At 35.8% G+C, this 20,337-nt stretch overlaps 1 protein-coding gene across 3 annotated transcripts in view; it reads left to right on the plus strand.

Annotated features, from left to right (window-relative positions):
- TSGA10 (testis specific 10) overlaps positions 1 to 20,337 on the plus strand; it is a 117,157-nt gene that overhangs the window by 33,725 nt on the left and 63,095 nt on the right. For all 3 annotated transcript variants that reach the window (XM_058534476.1, XM_058534477.1, XM_058534478.1), the window contains exon 10: positions 19,927 to 20,042. In XM_058534476.1, coding sequence (XP_058390459.1) covers positions 19,927 to 20,042 — 116 coding nt within the window. The remainder of the gene's footprint in view (positions 1 to 19,926; positions 20,043 to 20,337) is intronic.

The following is a 20,337-nucleotide window of genomic DNA, read 5'->3' on the forward strand; positions in this document are numbered from 1 at the left end:
TATTGTTTTTGCTTTTTTGTCAAAGATCATTTGTCTGTATTTGTGTGGGCCTATTTCTGGGCTCTCTATTCTGCTCCATTGATCTGTTTGGTTTATTCTTTTGCCAAACCATGCTGTCTTGTGGGTCTTTTGTCTTTCCATGTAAACTTTAGAATCAGTTCGTCAATATCTATAAAATGGCTCTCTAGGATATTAATTGGGTTTGCATTGAATATATAGATCAAGTGTAAGAGTTGGCATCTTAACATTATTGAGTGTTTTAATCTATGAATGTGGGATATTTCTCCATTTATCTAGATCCTTTGATTTCTTTCATCACTGTTTTGCAGTTCTCTGCATTTAGATACTGTACATTGGGCCGGCCCTGTGGCTTAGTGGTTAAGTGCGCGCGCTCCGCTGCTGGCGGCCCGGGTTCAGATCCCGGGCGCACAGCGACGCACCGCTTCTCCGGCCATGCTGAGGCCGCGTCCCACATACAGCAACTAGAAGGATGTGCAACTATGACGTACGACTATCTACTGGGGCTTTGGGGGTAAAAAAATAAAAATTAAAAATTAAAAAAATTAAAAATTAGATATTGTACATTAATTTTGTAAAGTTCTAGGCCATTATTACTTCAAATATTTCTTAAGCTCTTATTCTCTTCTTTTTTCTCCTTCTGTTATTTCAGTTATATCCACAGTTCTTGGATGTTCTATTGAGGAAGATTGGCCCTGTGCTAACATCTGTTGCCAGTCTTCCTCTCTTTCTTTTTTCTGCCCAAAGCCCCAGTACCTAGTTGTATATCATAGTTGTAGAGTTGTAGCTCTTCTATGTGGGATGCCGCCTCAGTATGACTTGGTGAGCATTGAGTATGTCCGCGCCCAGGATCCAAACTGGCGAACCTTGGGCCGCTGAAGTGGAACGCACAACCCCAACCGCTACGCCACCAGGCTGGCCCCTCTATTCTGTTTTTGGTGTTTTTTCATTCTTTTTTCTCTTTGCATTTCAGTTTGGGAAGTTTTTATTGGCCTTCCTTTGAGCTCAATGATTTATCCTTGACTGTGTCCAGTCGACTGATGAGCCCATCAAGGGCATTCTGCATTTTTGTCACAGTATTTTGCTTTTTAGCATTTCCTTTTGATTCTCTGAGAGTTTGCATTTCTCTGCTTATGTTACCCACTTGCTACTGCATGTTGTCTACTTTTTCCATTAGTGCCCTTGATCGTAGCTATTTAAACTTTTCTGTCTGATAACTCCCATGTCTGTGCTATATCTCAGCCTAGGTTTGATCCTTCAGACTGTGTTTTTGCTTGACTTTTGACATGCCTTGTAATTTTTTGTTGAAAGCCAGACATATTATATTGAGTGTTAGTTAATTGAGGTGAATAGGCCTTTAGTGAGAATGTGTATGTTAATATGGCTAGGGGCTGACTTGTGTTCAGTGTTTGTTGTAGCTCTATGTGCCAGAGGCTTCAAATTCCTCTATTCTGGTTTTTGTTCCTTCTCTTGACTTTAGGCTACCCTATCTACTCCTTCTCAATGAGTCTGTATCTCGCAGCTCTTTGAGTTATAATTCATTGTGATTATCCTGGCCCTCTGTTCGTGTCGTGGTTAGGTGAGGGGGAACATATTCTTTAGTCTTATTATTAAATCTCTGTCTTTTAGTGGGCCTGTGTCTCTGGGCTGTGATATTTACAAGTGTTTTTCCAGTGATATAACTTTGATTTTTTTTATCCACTTATGTGAAATAGGAAGGCTAGAAGGGGTCAAGTGGAAGGAATGCTCTTCTCTAGCTGGGATAAGGCTCTGGTAAAGTCTTTCACTTGAAGAGGAAGCCTCTATTATGGAGAATGATCTGGGCATATTTCGCAATAATAACTCTTCCTCTGTCAGAGCCACAAGGGAATCTTTCTCAGATCTTCACTCTGAGAACCTAGTGGGCTTCCTGGAGGTAAATATGCTGAAGTATGAGGGCCCCTCTAAGACTGTGGCCCCTAGGAGCCTTTCCCTCTCATGTTAGTACATACTCAGCCTCCAGCAGCGTGTCAAAATTATTATTTAAATGTTCTTAACTATTTATGATTCTAGTGACTTCTGCTCCAGATGAGCAGATCTCGGTTGTGACTCTCTGGATTTGCCTTTCTTTTCAGATGTTAGGGTGGCAATTTGCCTTGCAACTCACTACCCTGATGTGTCCTCAAAAAGTCTTTGATTTTCAGTTTGTTCATCTTTTTCTTGTTGTAACAATGGGAATGACAGCTTCTAAGCTGTTTTACATGTCAGAGCTGAAACCAGATTTTTATATATTTGATTTTTATATATTGATTTTGTATATTTTTTATATATTTGTCTGGTATTCTACAACCTTATTAAATTTACCTTTTAGTTATAGTAGCCGTTTTGTAGATTCGATTTAATTTTCTGTATAGACAGACAATTAGGTCACCTGCAAATAAAAACAGTTTTACTTCAGTCTGCATGCTTTTTTCTTCTTCTTTTTTTTTTTTTTTGCCTTATTATACTGGCTTAGAACATCCAGTACAACGTTGCATAGAAATGGTCAAATGGACATCCTTGTCTTCTTCCACATCTTAGGGGGAAGCATTCAGACTCTCAGCAGCTAGCATGCTGTTAGCTATATGTTTTTCACAGATGTCTTCTATCAGGTTGAAAACATTTCCTTCTTAAATTACTGAGAGTTTTTTTCAGGAATGGATGTGCTTTGTCAAATCAGTCAGGGTATATTATACTTTCTATAGATTTCTGGTCTCAGTTAACTAATACTTTGTTTAAGATATTTACATCTATTTTTATAATTGAGATTGGCCCATAATTTGCCTTTCCTGGGGCTTTTGTAAAGATTGTAGTATCAAGGTAATGTAAACCATGTAATAATCTTTCAAATTCATTTGTTTTTCTTTCATTACCTGGAAGAATTTATATAATATTAGAATTTTAGTACTTACCGGTGAAGCCACTTGGGTCTCAACTGTTCTTTGAGGGAAGGTTTTATTTATTTAATGGGTAAAGGAACAATTAGAAATTTCTTCTTATGATGTTCAGTATATATTTTTTAAGGCATTTGTCCATTTTCTCTAAATTTTAAAACATTTTTAGAATAATGTTTACAATATCCTATCAACATTTTAATGTCCACAGAATCTGTAGTGATTTCCTTTTTCTAGTCTGTTAATCTTTTCAAAGGACCAACTTTTTGCTTTAGTGATCCTTTCTATTGTTTATTATTTCATTGACTTTTGTTCTTTATTATTTCCTTCTATTTTCTTTAGATTTTTCTATTTTTTTCTAATTTCTTTTTTTTTTTTTTTTTTAAGATTTTATTTATTTATTTTTCCCCCAAAGCCCTGGTAGATAGTTGTATGTCATAGTTGCACATCCATTCTAGTTGCTGTTTGTGGGACGCGGCCTCAGCATGGCCGGAGAAGCGGTGCGTCGGTGCTCGCCCGGGATCCAAACCCGGGCCGCCAGCAGCGGAGCGCGCGCACTTAACCGCTAAGCCACGGGGCCGGCCCTCTAATTTCTTTCAATGAATGCTTACTTTATTACTTTTCAGACTTTCTTTTTTCTCATATAAACATTTAAGGCCATAGATTTTCCTCAAACTACTTCTTTGAACGTATCCTACAAGTTTTGTTATGTACTTCTTTCTTTATAGAATATTTTCTTTTTATTGTTTTTTTATGTGTGAGATCAGCCCTGAGCTAAATCCATGACAATCCTCTTTTTGCTGAGGAAGACTGGCCCTGGGCTAACATCCTTGCCCATCTTCCTCTACTTTATATGGGACACCGCCACAGCACGGCCTGACAAGCAGTGCATCGGTGCGTGCCCCAGATCCGCACCCCGGGCCGCCAGCAGCAGAGCGCACGCACTTAACCGCAATGCCACGGGGCTGGCCCTATAAAATATTTTCTAATTTCCATGACTTCTTATTTGATCCATTGGTTATTTGTGTGTGATTTTAAATATCCAAAAACAATGAATTTTCACTTATCTTTTTGTAATTGATTTCTTGCTTAATTACATTGTTTTGCAGAACATACTGTTAGATTTCAAATTTCTGAAATTTGTTGCCTTCTACTTTTATGGTCAATTTTTGGTAGTGATCTGTGTATACTTGAGAAATTACAAATTCTAAAATAGTTAGGTGTAGTGTTTTATATTGGTCCCTTAGTTCAGATTTGTAATCATGTTATTCAAATATGCTATATTTGTACTAAATTTATTATTATTATTATTTTTGCTGAGGGAGATTCGCCCTGAGGTAACATCTCTTGCCAATCTTCCTCTTTTTGCATGTGAGCTGCCACCACAGCATGGCCGCTGACAGATGAGTGGTGTAGGTCTGCACCCAGGATCCAAATCCAGGCCGTCGAAGCGGAGCGTGCTGAACTTAACCACTAGGCCACTGGGGCTGACCCTGTACTAAATTTTATGTCTCATTTACAGAAATTTCATTGAAAGAGTTGTCTAAATTTCTGGCTCCAGTGTCTCACTTTTTGTTCTCTTTTGAACCTACTGTATTCTGCGTTTCTCCTCCACTATTCTATTAAAAATTTTTCAAGGTAATATTTACTTTTATGTTGCTCAATTCAGTGGTCAATCTTCAGTCTTCATTTTATTTGACCTATCAGCAACATTTGACAAAGTTGATCAGTTACGCGCTCTCTACTCCTTTAAACACTTTCTTCATTTGACTTCATAGTCATTTGATTTTCTTTTTATCTCTTTGGCTGTTCTGTCTCAGTCTCTTCTGCTAGTTCCTCCTCATCTCCATGACCTCCAAATGTTGGACTGTCCCTGAACTCAGTTCTTAGACCTTTCTTCTCTTTTGTGTCTATATTCATCCATCAGTGATCTCATCCAGTCTCATGTATTTACTCTTGACTTTCAAATGTGTATCTGTGACCTACACTTCTCTCTTGAACTCCAAATTCGAATGTCCAACCACCTCCTTTTCACCTTCACTAGGAGGTCTAAAAGACATCTCAAACTTAACATTTCCAAGTCTGAGTTTCTGCTATCCACTACCCTTTCCCCTCTGACACACACAAATCTGCTCTCTTTCAGTCTTCTCATCTCAGTAAGTGGAAAGTCCATTCATACAATTCATGGACTGAGACCTTGAAATGATCTATGATTTCTCTTTTCATACACTCATATCCAGTCCAATTGATTCTGTCTTCAAAATGTATCCAAAAGCTGAGCATTTCTCATCACCTCTATTACAGCTTTGCTGGTATATATTTTTGCTAGGTAGAGAATTCTAAAGGTTGGGAACTATTTTTATCTTACCCTTTGATAATATCCTTCCACTATCTTCTGACTTTCGTTATTTTTGCTAAGTCAGCTGTAAGTGTACTTCTTATAGATCAATATCTTGTACTTTATAATACACTCACATTTATCATAGGTTTTGTATTTACATCTGCAAAAGGCAAAGAATTACAAAGAACTACTCAGGAGCTACATAATCCAACTATATTCAATATAGTTAAAATACTGTTGTCACTATTCTCCATTTTCTCAATTGATGAGAAAATTATAAGTTTTGTTCCACGTGTGAACTCCACTTGTTAGAAGTTGAGTCCTGAGTGCAGTTCAGCACATGTCTAGGTTTCTATATCTGTAAACTGAGGTTTCATAGTGTTCCAGGCCAAATCAGCCAAAAAGAAATACATCCATTGCTGTTTGAATTTCACTGCTGGTGAAGAACAAAATTCCCAAGGTTTCAAAACCAATAGGTGTTATCTATGTTTTTATACTGCTTAAATGAACTTTTCTTTCTAAACTGGTACATTTTAGTAGTAGTAAAAGTTCTTCTCTTTGGTTTCCATGTCAGATAAATCAATAGTTGTAAAAAGCTGGAGTGTTTTCAGAATACTTTCTAGAAGCAGATTAAAAAATAAAGGTCTGTGTGTCTGCGTCCCATGCATGAAACATTTCTAGGCCCAAGAAGTTAGAATGTCCCATACAGTTGAATGATTGATAGAGCTATCGGTTAATAAAAGTTAGTTTGGGTCTCTATGTCCAGTAATTTCAAGACTGATTCAGTTTGATTTGGGGTATTTGAGGCTAAAGAGATTTCAATATTAAAATCTATTTTAGATGACATGATATTCTATGTAGAAAATCCAAAAGAATTAACAAAGAATATGGAACTAATAAAAATCTGGAACTTATAGGAGGTTAATATACAAAGTCAATTGCTTTCCTATATACTAGCAATGAAGAAGTGGAATTTAAAATTAAAAACACAATCCCATTTATAGAAACACCAAAAAATACTTAAATATAAATCAAACAAACTGTATATAAGATCTGTATGCAGAAAAATACAAAGCTCCAATATATAAAATCAAAGAACTAAATAAATTGAGAGAGATTCCATGTTCATGGAGAAGAAAACGCAATATTGTCAACATGTCATTTCTTCCCAACTGCATCTATAGATTCAGTGCAGTTCTAATCAAAATTACAGCAAGTAATTTTGTGGATATCAACAGACGATTCTAAAGGTTATGTGGGGAGGTAAAATATCGAGGAAAGGTTATGTGGAGAGGTAAAATATTGAGGAATTGAATATTGAGGAAAAACAAAGTTGCAGGTCTGACACTATCCAACTTCAAGACTTACTATAAAGCCACAGTAATCAAGACTGTGATAATGGCAAAAGAATAGACAAATCGATCAATGGAACAGAATAGAAGGCCCAGAGATAGACCCACATAAATATAGTCAACTGATCCTTGACAAAGGGACAAACGTATTCTTTTCAGCAAGTGGTGCTGGAACTACTAGACATCCAAGTGCAAAAATAAAATGAATCTAGACACCGACATCACACCCTTTAGATGAACTCTGAATGGATCATAGACCTAAATTTAAAATGCAAAACTATAAAACCTCTAGAAGAAAACATAAGGAGAAAACTTAGATGACCTTAGGTATGGTGATGACTTTTTAGAGACAACACCAAAGGCACGATCCATGACAGAAAGAATTGATAAACTATACTTCGTTAAAATTAACAACTTCTGCTTTGCAAAATACAATGTCAAGAAAATGAGAACCACAGACTGGGAGAAAATATTTTCAAAAAGACCCATGTGATAAAAAACTGTTATTCAAAATATAGAAGAGACTTTACTTTCTCCATCATGTGTTCTTGGCTCCTTTGTCAAAAATTAGCTGTCCATAGATGTGTGTTTGGATTTCTGGGCTCTCAATTCTGTTCCATTGACCTGAGCATCTGTTTTTCTGCCAGTACCATGCTGTTTTGTTTACTATAGTTTTGTAGTATATTTTGAAATCAGAGAGTGTGATACCTCCAGCTTTGTTCTTTTTTCTCAGGATTGCTTCAGCTATTCGGGGTCTTTTGTTGTTCCATATAAATTTTAGGATTCTTTGTTCTAGTTCCATGGAAAATGTCATTGGGATTCTAATTGGGATTGCATTGAATCTGTATATCGCTGTAGGTAATATGAACATTTTAACTATGTTTATTCTTCTAATCTATGAGCATGGAATATCTTTCCATTTCTTTATGTCTTCTTCAATTTCTTTCAATAATGTCTTATAGTTTTCAGCATATAGCTCTTTTACCTCCTTGGTTAAATTTATTCCTAGGTATATGATTCTTTTTGTTGTGATTGTAAATGGGATTGTATTTTTGATTTCTCTTTCTGCTAGTTCATTGTTAGTGTATAGAAATGTGACTGATTTTTGTATGTTGATTTTGTACCCTGCAACTTTACTGTATTCACTTATTATTTCTGTTAGTTTTTTGGTGGATTCTTTAGGGTTTTCTACATATAGAATACCATCTGCAAATAGTGACAGTTTCACTTCTTCCTTTCCAATTTGGATCCCTTTTATTTCTTTTTCTTGCCTAAGTGCTCTGGCTAGGACTTCCAATACTATGTTGAATAAGAGTGGTGAGAGTGGGCATCCTTGTCTTGTTCCTGTTCTTAGAGGGATAGCTTTCAGATTTTCACCATTGAGTATGATGTTGGCTGTGGATTTGTCATGTATGGCCTTTGTTATGTTGAGGTACTTTCCACAACATCCAATGGAGAAAGGAAAGTCTCTTCAGTGAATGGTGTTGGGAAAACTGGACAGCCACATGTAAAAGAATGAAAGTAGACCATTATCTTACACTATACACAAAAATTAACTCAAAATGTATTCAAGACTTGAATGTAAGACCTGAAACCATAAAACTCCTAGAGAAAAACATAGGCAGTAACCATGGGTGTTAGAAGTATTTTCTTGAATATCATGTCTCCTCAGGCAAGGGAAACAAAAGAAAAAATAAGTAAATAGGACCACATCAAAATAAAGCTTCTGCATGGCAAAGGAAACCATCAACAAAATGAAAGGGCATCCCACCACCTGGGAGAAAATATTTGCAAATCATATATCTGATAAATGGTTAACATCTAGAATATGTAGAGTACTCATACTACTCAACAACAAAAAAATGAACAGCCCAATCAAAAAATGGGCAGAGGGTATAAACATTTTTCCAAAGAAGATATACAGATGGCCAGTAGGCACATGAAAAGATGTTCGACATTACTAATTATTAGGGAAATGCAAATAAAAACTACAATGAGATATCACCTCACACCTGTTAGAATGGCTATTATTAAAAAGATGAGAAATAGCAAGTGTTGGAGAGGATGTGGAGAAAAAGGAACCCTCATACACTGCTGATGAGAATGCAAATTGGTGCAGCCACTGTGTAACACAGTATGGAGATTTCTCAAAAAATTAAAAATAGAACTACCATATCATCCAGCTATTCCATTACTGGGTATTTATACAAGTAACATGAAAACACTGATTCAAAAAGAGATATATATGCACCCCTATGTTCATTACAGCATTATTCACAGTAGCCAAGACTCGGAAGCAACCTAAACGACCATCAATGGATGAATGGATAAAGAAGATGTGGTATATATATATACAATGGAATACTAAGCCATAAAAAAGATGAAATTGTGCCATTTGTGACAAGATGGATGGACCTTGAGGGTATTATGCTAAGTGAAATAAGTCAGACAGAGAAAGACAATTACTGTATGACTTCACTCATATGTGGAAGACAAACAAACACATAGATATGGAGAACAATTGGTGGTTACCAGAGGGGAAGAGGGTGGGGTAGGGTGAAAGGGGTAAAGTGGCACATATGTGTAGTAATAGATGGAAACTAGACTTTTGGTAGTAAACACGATGCAGTCTATATGGGTGTCAAAATATGTACACCTGAAATTTATAATATTATAAACCAATGTGACCTCAATAAAATAAAATGAAAAATAAATAAAATATACAAAAGAACTCTTTAAAAACTCAACAGTAAGAAAACAAACAACTTAATTAAGAAATGGGCCAAAGACCTGAACAGACACCTCACCAAAGAAGATATGCAGATAGCAAATAAACATAGGAAAATATGCCCCATGTCATATGTCATCAGGGAAATGCAAATTAAAACAAAGAGATACCATTACATACCTATTAGAATGGCCCCAAATCCAGAACACTGACGACAAATGCTAGTGAAGATGTGGGTCAATAGGAACTCTTGCTTATTGTTGGTGGGAATTCAAAATGGCATAGCTACTGTGTAAAACCGTTTGGCAGTTTCTTGCTAAACTAAACATACTCTTACCATACGATCCAGCAATCATGCTTCTTGGTATTAACCCAAAGGAGTTGAAAACTTACGTCCACACAAAAACCTACGCACCATGGGTATAGCAGCTGTAGTCATCATTGGCCAAACGTGGAAGCAACCAAAATCTATTCTAGGACCAGGGCCTGGACCAGATGGTAACTGTGTGTCAGATCCCATATTAGTGTCAGGACCTTCATTATCTGATTTCTGGCCAAGCAAATTACCTGACAAGATATTTTCTAAAATTCTTCAAAAATCTAGCATTTGGTTCTGATTATGTCACGTTTCGTGAAGGAAGCATTCTGTTCTGTGCACGGAAGTTGATGATAGGTGCAGATTTCTCATCTTGAATTTCAAGTCTTAAAAGTCGTTCTGAGGTAACAAAGCGTGAATTTCAGTCTCTGCTAACAAACTGTTGTTTGTAATATTCTCTCAAAATGCTGAATGGTGAATGGAAACTAAAAAACCATCATCATACATTACAGCTTGGTTTAATAAAATGCTATAATCTGTAGAATTTTCTGTTTCACTGGTTTGAGTTTCTCCAGAGATTTCACCTGACTGTAAACAATTATCTGTAAAAGGATTAATTTAAGTGACTCTGAATGAGATTTCCTTAGAACTGGGCAAAAATACGTAATCTGAGCTTTAATGGAAAGTGCAACTTGAGAACCAAATGGCAATTTGGTTTGAGAATAAGACCATACAGAGGAATCAGGGGAACCCCATGGTGCAGGTTTATAAAGTCTTGTGAGGTATAAGATGTATCTGTATGAGTAAAGAAGAAACATTATTCTTGTGACTGTTTTCCCTAATTCTTGTAAAATATCAGATGGACTTTTACCCGTGTCCACTTGTACACCTGTACTAATTGGCTCAACAGCATTAGGATTTTCAATTTTTGAAAGAGATTGGCTCTCCTTAGGAGAGAAAGCATCTTCAACTAGCCAGGGATCACAGCTGCTATTGGCAAGGAATTAAATGAATAGCACCCGAGGCAGAATCCTGGTTTTTAATACTTCCTACTAAGGCTGCACAGAGGAGTTGATTGTAAGCTCGAAAAAGGCATTTAAAAGCAACTTCTAAATGTATCTTGGAGGAGTTGTAAAAGTCTGTTTTCTAACATTGGAGTTATAAGTGTCTGCAAAAGAAGCTACCAGGTTTATTGATAAAGTTTCTATTTCTTGAATATCTGTTTTAGGTGTGGGTTTATTGGTCAGTGATATAAAGGTCTGATTTGAAAACTTCTGATTATGCGTGTAGTTTTCCATTTTCTTTTTTCTTATTAAATGGATCACTGTGTTGTGCAAGGGTCTTATGGCTATTTTGGAAAATATGTGGCTGCAATGCAGTTAAGCATAAGGATAGCCACAATGTACACTGAATGGTTTTGCCACAATCTTCTGCTTGTCTTTTCAGGACTCATTCATTATCGTATGAATTAATACACTCATTACATTTGTGCTTCTTTTTTTAGCACACATTTTTTTTAAAGCACCATTTTACAAGAAAAAAGCTAAGAAAATAGTCTGACAGGGCCTTTGAAGGGATTCTTCATTTGGACCGCAGTAGAATTTCATTGCATTTTCAAATATTTTCTTATTGTTGATTTACTATGCCATCCTGCAGGCAGTGGTTTTTATCCCAGATGCGTGGTGAATGAGGGCTATTAGGTAGGTGTAGCGCACAGAATGTGGTCTCCATTGTCCAGGGCAGTTCCCACCAAAAGCTAGATAAGCTTCTGTGGTAGCACTGCTGTAAGTCCTTGCTGCCTTGCTCCCATGACCCAAGGACATAGTGGTGGCTTCCCCAATAGTTTGGGCAACTAGAGTACCCAAGGTCAGAGCACTCAGTAGCCGCCCATATCAGTCCGTTTCTGCTCTGTTGAATATGATTTGCCTTTTTTTCCTACTTTTAAGATATTCTCTTTATATTTACTTTTCATCAACTGTATGTTCCTAGGTGTGGTTTTCTTTTTATTTATTCTTGGGTTTGTAAGATTTTTTGACTTTGTGGCTTGGTATCTTTCAGCAGGTTTGGAAAACTCTCAGCTGTTTTCTATTCAGATATTATTTTTGCCCCTCCACCCTTATCCTGGATGTTTTTCCTGATCTTTCTTCTAGTTCACTCATTTCCTCTTGACTGTGTCTAATCTGCCGTTAAACCCATCAATTGAGTTGTTAATTTTGGGTTTTTCATTGTTATTTCTAGAATTTACATCTGGTACCTTTTTTTTTAATCCTTTCAGGTCTCTTGAGAAATCTTCAGTCTTGTCTTTTATCTCCTTAAATATATTAAGCATAGTTTTGTTTTGTTAAGTTCTGTTTCTGATAACTTATGTTGATTCTATATGGTTCTATTTCTATTTATTTCTGTTTCTGCTCCCCATGAGTCTATTTTTGTTATCTTTTGTTTGTCTTATATTTCCAGTTATGTGATGTTGTCCTCTGTGTGTTTGGTTGTTTTTGATTGAGTATAGAATACTGAATATGAAAATGTGTAGGAATAAATTGAGACCAGGATGCTTTTTTCCTCCAGAAAGGATATGTATTTGCTTTTGTCAGAATTGAGATAATTTGAAGCTGGGCTTGACTATTTCAATTTAACTATTCAGGGCCCCAAACAAGTGTGTATGTGTGGGGGAAGGTGGTTATAAGGCTTCCTCCCTTCCTAGTAGGACTGGAGTCCAGTTGTTGTCTCCTATCTTCTTGAGACCTGTCCCAGTTGCTGCTCAGCTTTTCAGCCTCTTGTCTACCTTTGCTGGAACCAGCAGATTCCTTTAGGGGAAAACAACCCTCATGTTCCAGACCTGCCTATTGGGTTTTCTTCTTTCTCTTCTCAAATCTTGCTCAAGTAATTCTTCACTGCCTACTTAGCTTTCTGCTGCCACCTACGCTGCAGATTTTCTAGTTTGTTCTCATTGAAAGCATTGATCCAAATAGTCGAAACTGTTAAGTGAAGCAGAAATCCTCTATTTTTAATAATCTTATCATTCACTTTTATGTGTTAAGTATGGGTTTTTCATGATTTATCCTCTTTGACACTCTATGGACTCTATTAATATGAGTACTTTAATCTTTTTTTAATTTTAGGAAGTTGATATTTTTTATTTCTTCCACTATTTCAATCTCCTTATTTTTATATCTATTATTTGGGGATATATATTATCTAGATATTATCACTTCTACGCACCATAACTTTTAGCCTTCTTGGGTTTTTTTTACAACTTTATTAAGGTATAATTGACATACAATATGTGAGTTAACTGCACATATTTAAAAGGTACAATTTAATAAATTTTGACATGTGTATACACATGTTAAATTATCCCCATAATCAGTATAATGAATATGTCCCTCATCCCCAAGGTTTTCTTGTGCCCCTTTGTAATCCTTTCCTCATGCTGCCTGCCACCTGTTACCCCATCCTCAGGCAACCACTGATCCTACTTTCTGTCATTTTTGATTAGTTCAGGTTTTCTAGAATTTTATGTAAATGGAATCATATACCATGTACTCTTCTGTTGAGCTACTTTCACTGAGCATAATTACTTTGAGATTGATCTATGTTGTTGTATTTATCAGTAATTTATTCATTTTTACTGCTGAGTAGTATTCCGTTATATCCATATACCAAATGGCCATTTGGTTTGTTTTTAGTTTTTGGCTATAACAAATAGAGCTGCAAATATAAGTCTGTGTGTATATTTATGCTTTCATTTCTTTTGGGTAAATACCTAGGATTAGAATGGCTGAGTCGTATGGTGGATATACGTCTAGCTTTTGAAGAACCTGTCAAACTGTTTTCCAAAACGGTTTTACGATTTTATATTTCCACCAGCAATGCATGCGAGTTCCAGTTGCTTTATATCCTTGCCAACACTTGATGTTATCTTTCTAATTTTAGTAATACTAGTGGGTGTGTAGTATCTTATTGTGGTTTTAATATGCTTTCCCTTATGATCAGGGATGTTGGTCATCTGTTCATTTACTTATTTGCCATCCATATATCTTCTTTAGTGAAGTGTCTGTTCAAATATTTGCTCTTTTTTTTATTGGATTCTTTATCTTTTCATCATTAACTTATAAAAGTCCTTTATATGGTCTAGCTACAATTTCTTTGTCAGATATATGTTTTGCAAATATCTTCTCCCAGTGTATGGCTTGCTTTTATTATTTTGTTAACAGTGTCTTTTGATGAGAAAGTTTTTAAATTTCGATGAAGTACAATTTATTGAAATTATATTTCACTTATATCCTGCTTTTCAAGTTCTATTTAAGAAATCTTTGCCAAACCTAAGGTCACTAAAAGTTTTTGCTGTGTTTTCTCCTAGCAGTTTTGTAATTTCAGCTCTTACGTTTAGGTCTATAATAGTTTTTGAATTAAGTTTTGTAAGTTATGAGATAAAAGTAGAGGGTTTTTTTTGTATATGGGCATCTGTTGGTTCTTATTTGTTAAGATTATCCATTCACCCATTGAGTTGCCTTGGCGTCTTAGTGAAAAATCAATTGACTGTATATGTATGAGTCTATTTCTGGACTCTATTCTGTTCCATTGATCTGTTTTCCCATCTTTATGCTAATATCACTCTGTCTTGATAATTGAAGCTTCATAATAAGTCTTAAAATCAGGTACTGTAAGCCCTCCAACTTTGTTCCTTTTCAAAGTTGTTTTGGCTGTCCTAGGTTCTTCACATTTCCATATAAATTTTAGAATCATCTTGTCAATGTCTACAAAATGTTTATTGGGATTTTGATTAGAATTGTGTTGAATCTATAGATAATTTTGGAAGAATGGACTATGAACAATATTGAGCCTTTTGATCCATAATCACAGAGTATCTCTCCATATATTTAGGTCTTTTAAAATTTCTCTCAGCAATATTTTATAATTTTTCAGTGTACAAATCTTGCACACCATTTGTCATATTTATACCTGTTTCATATTTTTGATGCTATTATAGTTGTTTTTTAAATTTCAGTTTCCTATTGCTTTTTGCTAGTATATGGACACAAAATTGAATTTTTGTGTATTGCTTTTGTATTTTGCAATCTTGATAAACTCACTTATTAGTTAAGATAGGGTTTTTTGTAGATTCAGTAGGATTTTACACATAGGTTATCATGTTGTCTGTGACTAAAGAGAGTTTTACTTCTTTTCCAATCTGAATGCCTATTGTTTTTCTTTTTTTCTTGCTTTATTGCATTGGCTAGAACCTCTAGTACAGTCAAAAGTAGAAGGATGAGAACAGTCATCCTTGTTTTATTCTTGATCTTAGGAGGAAAGCATCAGCCTTTCACCATTGTGATGTTAGCTGTAGGCTCTTTTGTGTGTGTGTGTGTGTGTGTGTGTGTGTGTGTGTGTGTGTGAGGAAGATTGGCCCTGAGCTAACATCTGCCAATCCTCTTCTTTTTTTGCTGAGGAAGACTGGCTCTGGGCTAACATCCATGCCCATCTTCCTCCACTTTATATGGGACGCCTGCCACAGCATGGCCCAACAAGCGGTGCGTCAGTGTATGCCCGGGATCTGAACCGGCGAACCCCAGGCCGCCGCAGCGGAGCACGCGCACTTAACCACTTGCGCCACTGGGCCGGCCCCAGCTGTAGGCTCTTTGTAGATGCCTATTATCAGTTCGAAAAAGTTCTCTTCTAGTCCTCATTTGCTGAGAATTCTTATAAAGAGTGGATATTGGATTTTGTTGAATGCCTATTTTGCATTGATTGATCTGATCATATTTTTTTCTCTTTTTTAGTCTGTTAATATGGTAAATTACATTAATTAATTTTAGATTGTAAACCAACCTTGCATTCCTGAGTTAACTGCACTTGGTCATGCTGTATTATTGTTTTTATGTGTTCTTGGATTTGACTTACTAAAATTGATTAAAACTTTTTACTGTATGTTTATGATTTCTCCCCAAAGCATTATTGTTTTAGTTTTTATGTTAGGTCTTTTGTATATGGTGTGATGTAAGGGTCAAGTTTCTTTTTTTCCCCATATGACAATCCAGTTGTTCCAGTACTAGTTGTTTCCTTTCCCCATTGGGTTACTTTGACATATTTGTTGAAATTTATTTGACTATCTAACTGTGGGCCTATTTCTGCACTCTCTGTTCTGCTTCATTAATTTATTTGTTGATCTCTATACTAATGCCCATTACTGTCTTGGTTACTGTAGTGATTACTATAATAAGTCTTGAAGTCAGGTTTGGTAAGTCCTCTAACTTTTCATTTCATATTTTCTTTTTATTTGTACTTTTCTACTTTCTGAGAAATTTCCTCAATTTTGTCTTCCAGTTTACTAACTCATTCATCAGTTATATCCATTCTGCTATTTATACCATCTTTTTTTTTTTTATTTCAACTGCTACATTTCTCATACTTGTTAGATCTATTTTTTCCTTGGTTCTTTTTTCATATTGCTAATGTCTTTCTCTTTCTTTTCTTTTTTCTTTTTGCGAGGAAGATTGGCCCTGAGCTAACATCTGCCAATCCTCCTCTTTTTGCTGAGGAAGACTGGCCCTGGGCCAACATCTGTGCCCATCTTCCTCTACTTTGTATGAGACGCCACCACAGCATGGCTCGCCAAGCAGTGCGTTGGTGCATGCCCAGGATCCGAACTGGCGAACCCCGGGCCGCCACAGCAGAGCATGCGTACTCAACCGCTTGGGCCACCGGGCCAGCCCCTCTTTCTTTTCTTATGTTTATTAGTTTAATTTCAAATTTTTGATCTATTTATTCTAACGTATCTGCTACTGCTACAGTCTATAATCAGTATGTTTTGTTTCTTTTGAAATGGCTGGCCTTTTCAAATGTCTTGTGATTTTTGCCTGTGAGCACATTTTTCCATGGAGTTTGTCAGTTTTTCACCTTTTGCCCCCCTCAGTGAAGCAGCATTAGTAGGTACTTCTTAACAACCTTGGCTGTATATTGGAATCAAATGAGGAGCTTTAAAAAAATAGTGATCCCGGGCCGGCCCCGTGGCATAGCAGTTAAGTGGGCATGCTCCGCTGCTCGCAGCCTCGGTTCAGATCCCGGGCACACACCGATGCACTGCTTGTCAGGCCATGCTGTGGCGGTGTCCCATATAAATGGAGGAAGATAGGCACAGATGTTAGCCCAGGGCCAGTCTTCCTCAGCAAAAAGAGGAGGATTGGCATGGATGTTAGCTCAGGGCTGATCTTCCTCACAAGAAAAAAAAAAATAGTGATCCTAATTTCTACCCCCAAGTTTTTATTTAGTTGGTTTAGTTGTGCAGCCTGGATTTAGGAATTTGTTTTACTTCTTAAAGTTAAAATGAAAAAATACACAGAAAGGTTTCATGTACCCTTCACCCAGTTTCCCCCAGTGATTACATTTTACATAAATACAGTATAATATCAAAAGCAGAAAACTGACATTGGTACAATGTGTGTATATAGTTTTATGTTATTTTATCACATGTCTGGATTCATGTAACCACTGCCACATTCAAAATGCTGAACTAGTCCATCGCCAGCAAGATGTCTCTTGTTCTACCCCTTTATCGTCATATTTCCACTTCTTCCCCCCACCATCCCTAACTTCTAGTGCCCACTAGTCTGTTTCTCAACTCTGCAATTTTGTCATTTCAAGAATGTGGTATAAATGGAACCACACAGATGTGACTTTTAAGATTGGCTTTTTCACTTAGAATAATGTCATTGAGATCCGTCCAAGTTGTTGCGTGTATCAGTAATTCACTACTTTTTGTTATTGAGTTATTTGAATATTGAGTAGTATTCATGGTATGGAGGTACCACAATTTGTTTAATCATTCATTTATTGAGGGGCTTTTTGATTGTTTCTGGCATTTGGTGATTACACATAAGGAAGACTTTATGCATTTAACGTAATTATTGGTGTGTTAGGGCTCAAGTCTCCTATGTTATTTTTTTATTTTTTGTCTCTTCCCTTTGTTTTTCTTACCTCTGTTTTCTTTTTCCTGCCTTTCTGTGGATTACTTGAATATTTTTTAGAATTCCATTTTGATTGACCTATAATACTTTTGAGTCTCTCTTGTATAGATGTTTTCAATAGTTCCTTTAGGTTTTACATTATACATACATAACTCATCACAGTCTATTGGTGTCACATTTTATCAGTTTAAGTGTAGAAATCATGCCTCCCTTTAAGTTCTTTTACCCTCCTCCATTGATAATTGTCTTAATAGATACAGATTTGTTTTTTCTTCTGCCCAGCACTTATGTTCCCGTAATGTCAGTGTTAATGTGTTTCACTGATGTTTATTTAGTCTAAGATTTCATATATTAGCCAATATTTCCTTGAATATTGTGTTTATTCTCTTCCTCTGGAATTTTGATTAGGTGAATATCGGACCTTCTCATTCTGTTCTTTATGTCTCTTAACCTCTATCTTGTATTTTTTTCTATCTTTTTATCTCTGCTCTATTATAGGTAGTTTCCTCTGATTGGTTTTTTTTCCAGCTTACTAATTGTCTCTTCAGCTGTGTCTATTTTGTTCTTAAAATTGCCTATTGATGTTGTTTCCTTTTTTTATTATTTCAATGATTTTAGTTTAATTTCCCAACATTCTCTTTACTTCTTTTTAAAATCTGCTGGTTCTTTTTTCTTTTTATTATGTATTCTATTATTTATTTTGTGTCTTAGTATTTAAACACATCTATTTTTTTTTTATAATTTTATTTATTTATATTTTCCCCCAAAGCCCCAGTAGATAGTTGTATGTCATAGCTGCACATCCTTCCAGTTGCTGTATGTGGGACACGGCCTCAGCATGGCCGGAGAAGCGGTGCATCGGTGTGCGCCCGGGATCCAAACCCGGGCCGCCAGCAGCGGAGCATGCGCACTTAACCGCTAAGCCACGGGGCCGGCCCCTAAACACATCTATTTTTAAGTTTCTATTTGATAATGCTATAATCTGCAGTTCTTGGGGATCTAATTTAGTTTGTGTGTCTTTTGACTCCCACTAAGTTTGTGTTGTTCTTAATGTGTTTTAAGATTTGAATTGTGAGCTTATTTTCAACAGGCCTTTATCTGAGGTTTAGTTCTGTGACTGGGTTGAGGACATGTCAACCAGAGAAGTTTTGTGTTTATTTCTGCCAAGTGTTCTAAATTATAGGACCATCCTAGAGCCAGATTTTATTTTGATTTCTTATCTTGAGATTAAGAATTCCCGAGGAATACTTTTAGTTGTTATTATTACCCTGAGCTTAGCAATTGTTGACAAGCTGATTTTCTCTAGTCTGACCTTTCCACTAATGGTATAGCCCTCAGTGGCTTTATGTGGGAAATCTTAGTTCTAATACTTGTGTTGCAGACAACTCTATGGCCTCATCTTCTGTTTCTGAGTTAAAATACAAGACCTTAGGCTACTGAGAGAGGCACACTTCAACCATATCTAACATAACTTCAGTTCATACTCTTATTGTTGATTTGGCTCCAGGAGACTTCCCTTACAAATTCTTATAAGTTTTGCTATACGTTTAAAAGGATGCTTCTTACATTTTGTTCAGAATGTCTAAGTGTTTTGTGGTGAGAGGACTTTCAGATGATCTAGTTTCCATATTGCCAGAAATTATAGTCTGTTTACTTGTTTATTGACTCTGAACTCTATGAGGGGAGAGCCAATGCCCAACTAGTTCACCATAGCTTCCTCAACTCCTAGTGCCTGGTACATACTAGACACTTAATAAATGTTTGAACAGCAATGAATGAAATACTGTTAATTACAGATTTATTTATAATGGTGAAAAACTGAAATGAATCTAAATGTCTAGTAATAGGGGAGTACTTAAGTAAATGGTTATAGTTCCTTAAAAGTAAATGGCTATTGCTCATATAATATTTTTCAGCCAGAAAATGATTTGGGGGCTGTATTATAAGACTAGAAAATATTAAAGAATAATATTTTAGGTGAAAAATTTAAAGAATAATATTTAGGTAGGTGAAAAAAATCAGGATTCAATTTTCAATTTATATTATGGTAACTTTAAAATATGCATGTGAAAAAAGACTGAATAGTGAACACCAAAATGCTAATAGTAGCTTAAGTTGGAGTGGTGGATTGAGGATCTCTTTTTATCCTTTGTTCTCCAAACTTTCTATAATGTGAAAATACTAAAAAGAAAAAATATATATTAGTGTCCTTAAAAGGTTTTAGATTTAAATAGACTAAAACATTGATAAAGCATAAAAATTTCAGAATTAGTTTTATTATTAAAATGTTTACAGACTTTTATATGAAAACACAGAAAAAGATCTTTCTGATACTCAGCGACACCTTGCTAAGAAAAAATATGAGCTGCAGCTTACTCAGGAGAAAATTATGTGCTTGGATGAAAAAATTGGTGAGTTTTTTTTTCCTGATATTACTTTTTTTTAAAGTTTGGTAGAAAATATCTTCTCTTCAGTTATAACATGGATAAACTTGGAAATAGGTCATTTAATGAAAAAGTTTATGAATCAAAAATCATGGAAAAATGTGTTTTTCTTTGTTAGTAAAATTTTTAGATTTAGGACCGTAAATACTTAGACATGACTTCGGTTTTTTTTTTGAGGAGATGAGCCCTGAGTTAACATCTGTTGCCAGTCCTCCTCTTTTTTTTTTGGCTGAGGAAGATTGGCCTGGGCTAACATCCGTGC

This window comes from Diceros bicornis, chromosome 40 (genome assembly GCF_020826845.1).
Source record: "Diceros bicornis minor isolate mBicDic1 chromosome 40, mDicBic1.mat.cur, whole genome shotgun sequence".
NCBI lineage: Eukaryota > Metazoa > Chordata > Mammalia > Perissodactyla > Rhinocerotidae > Diceros > Diceros bicornis.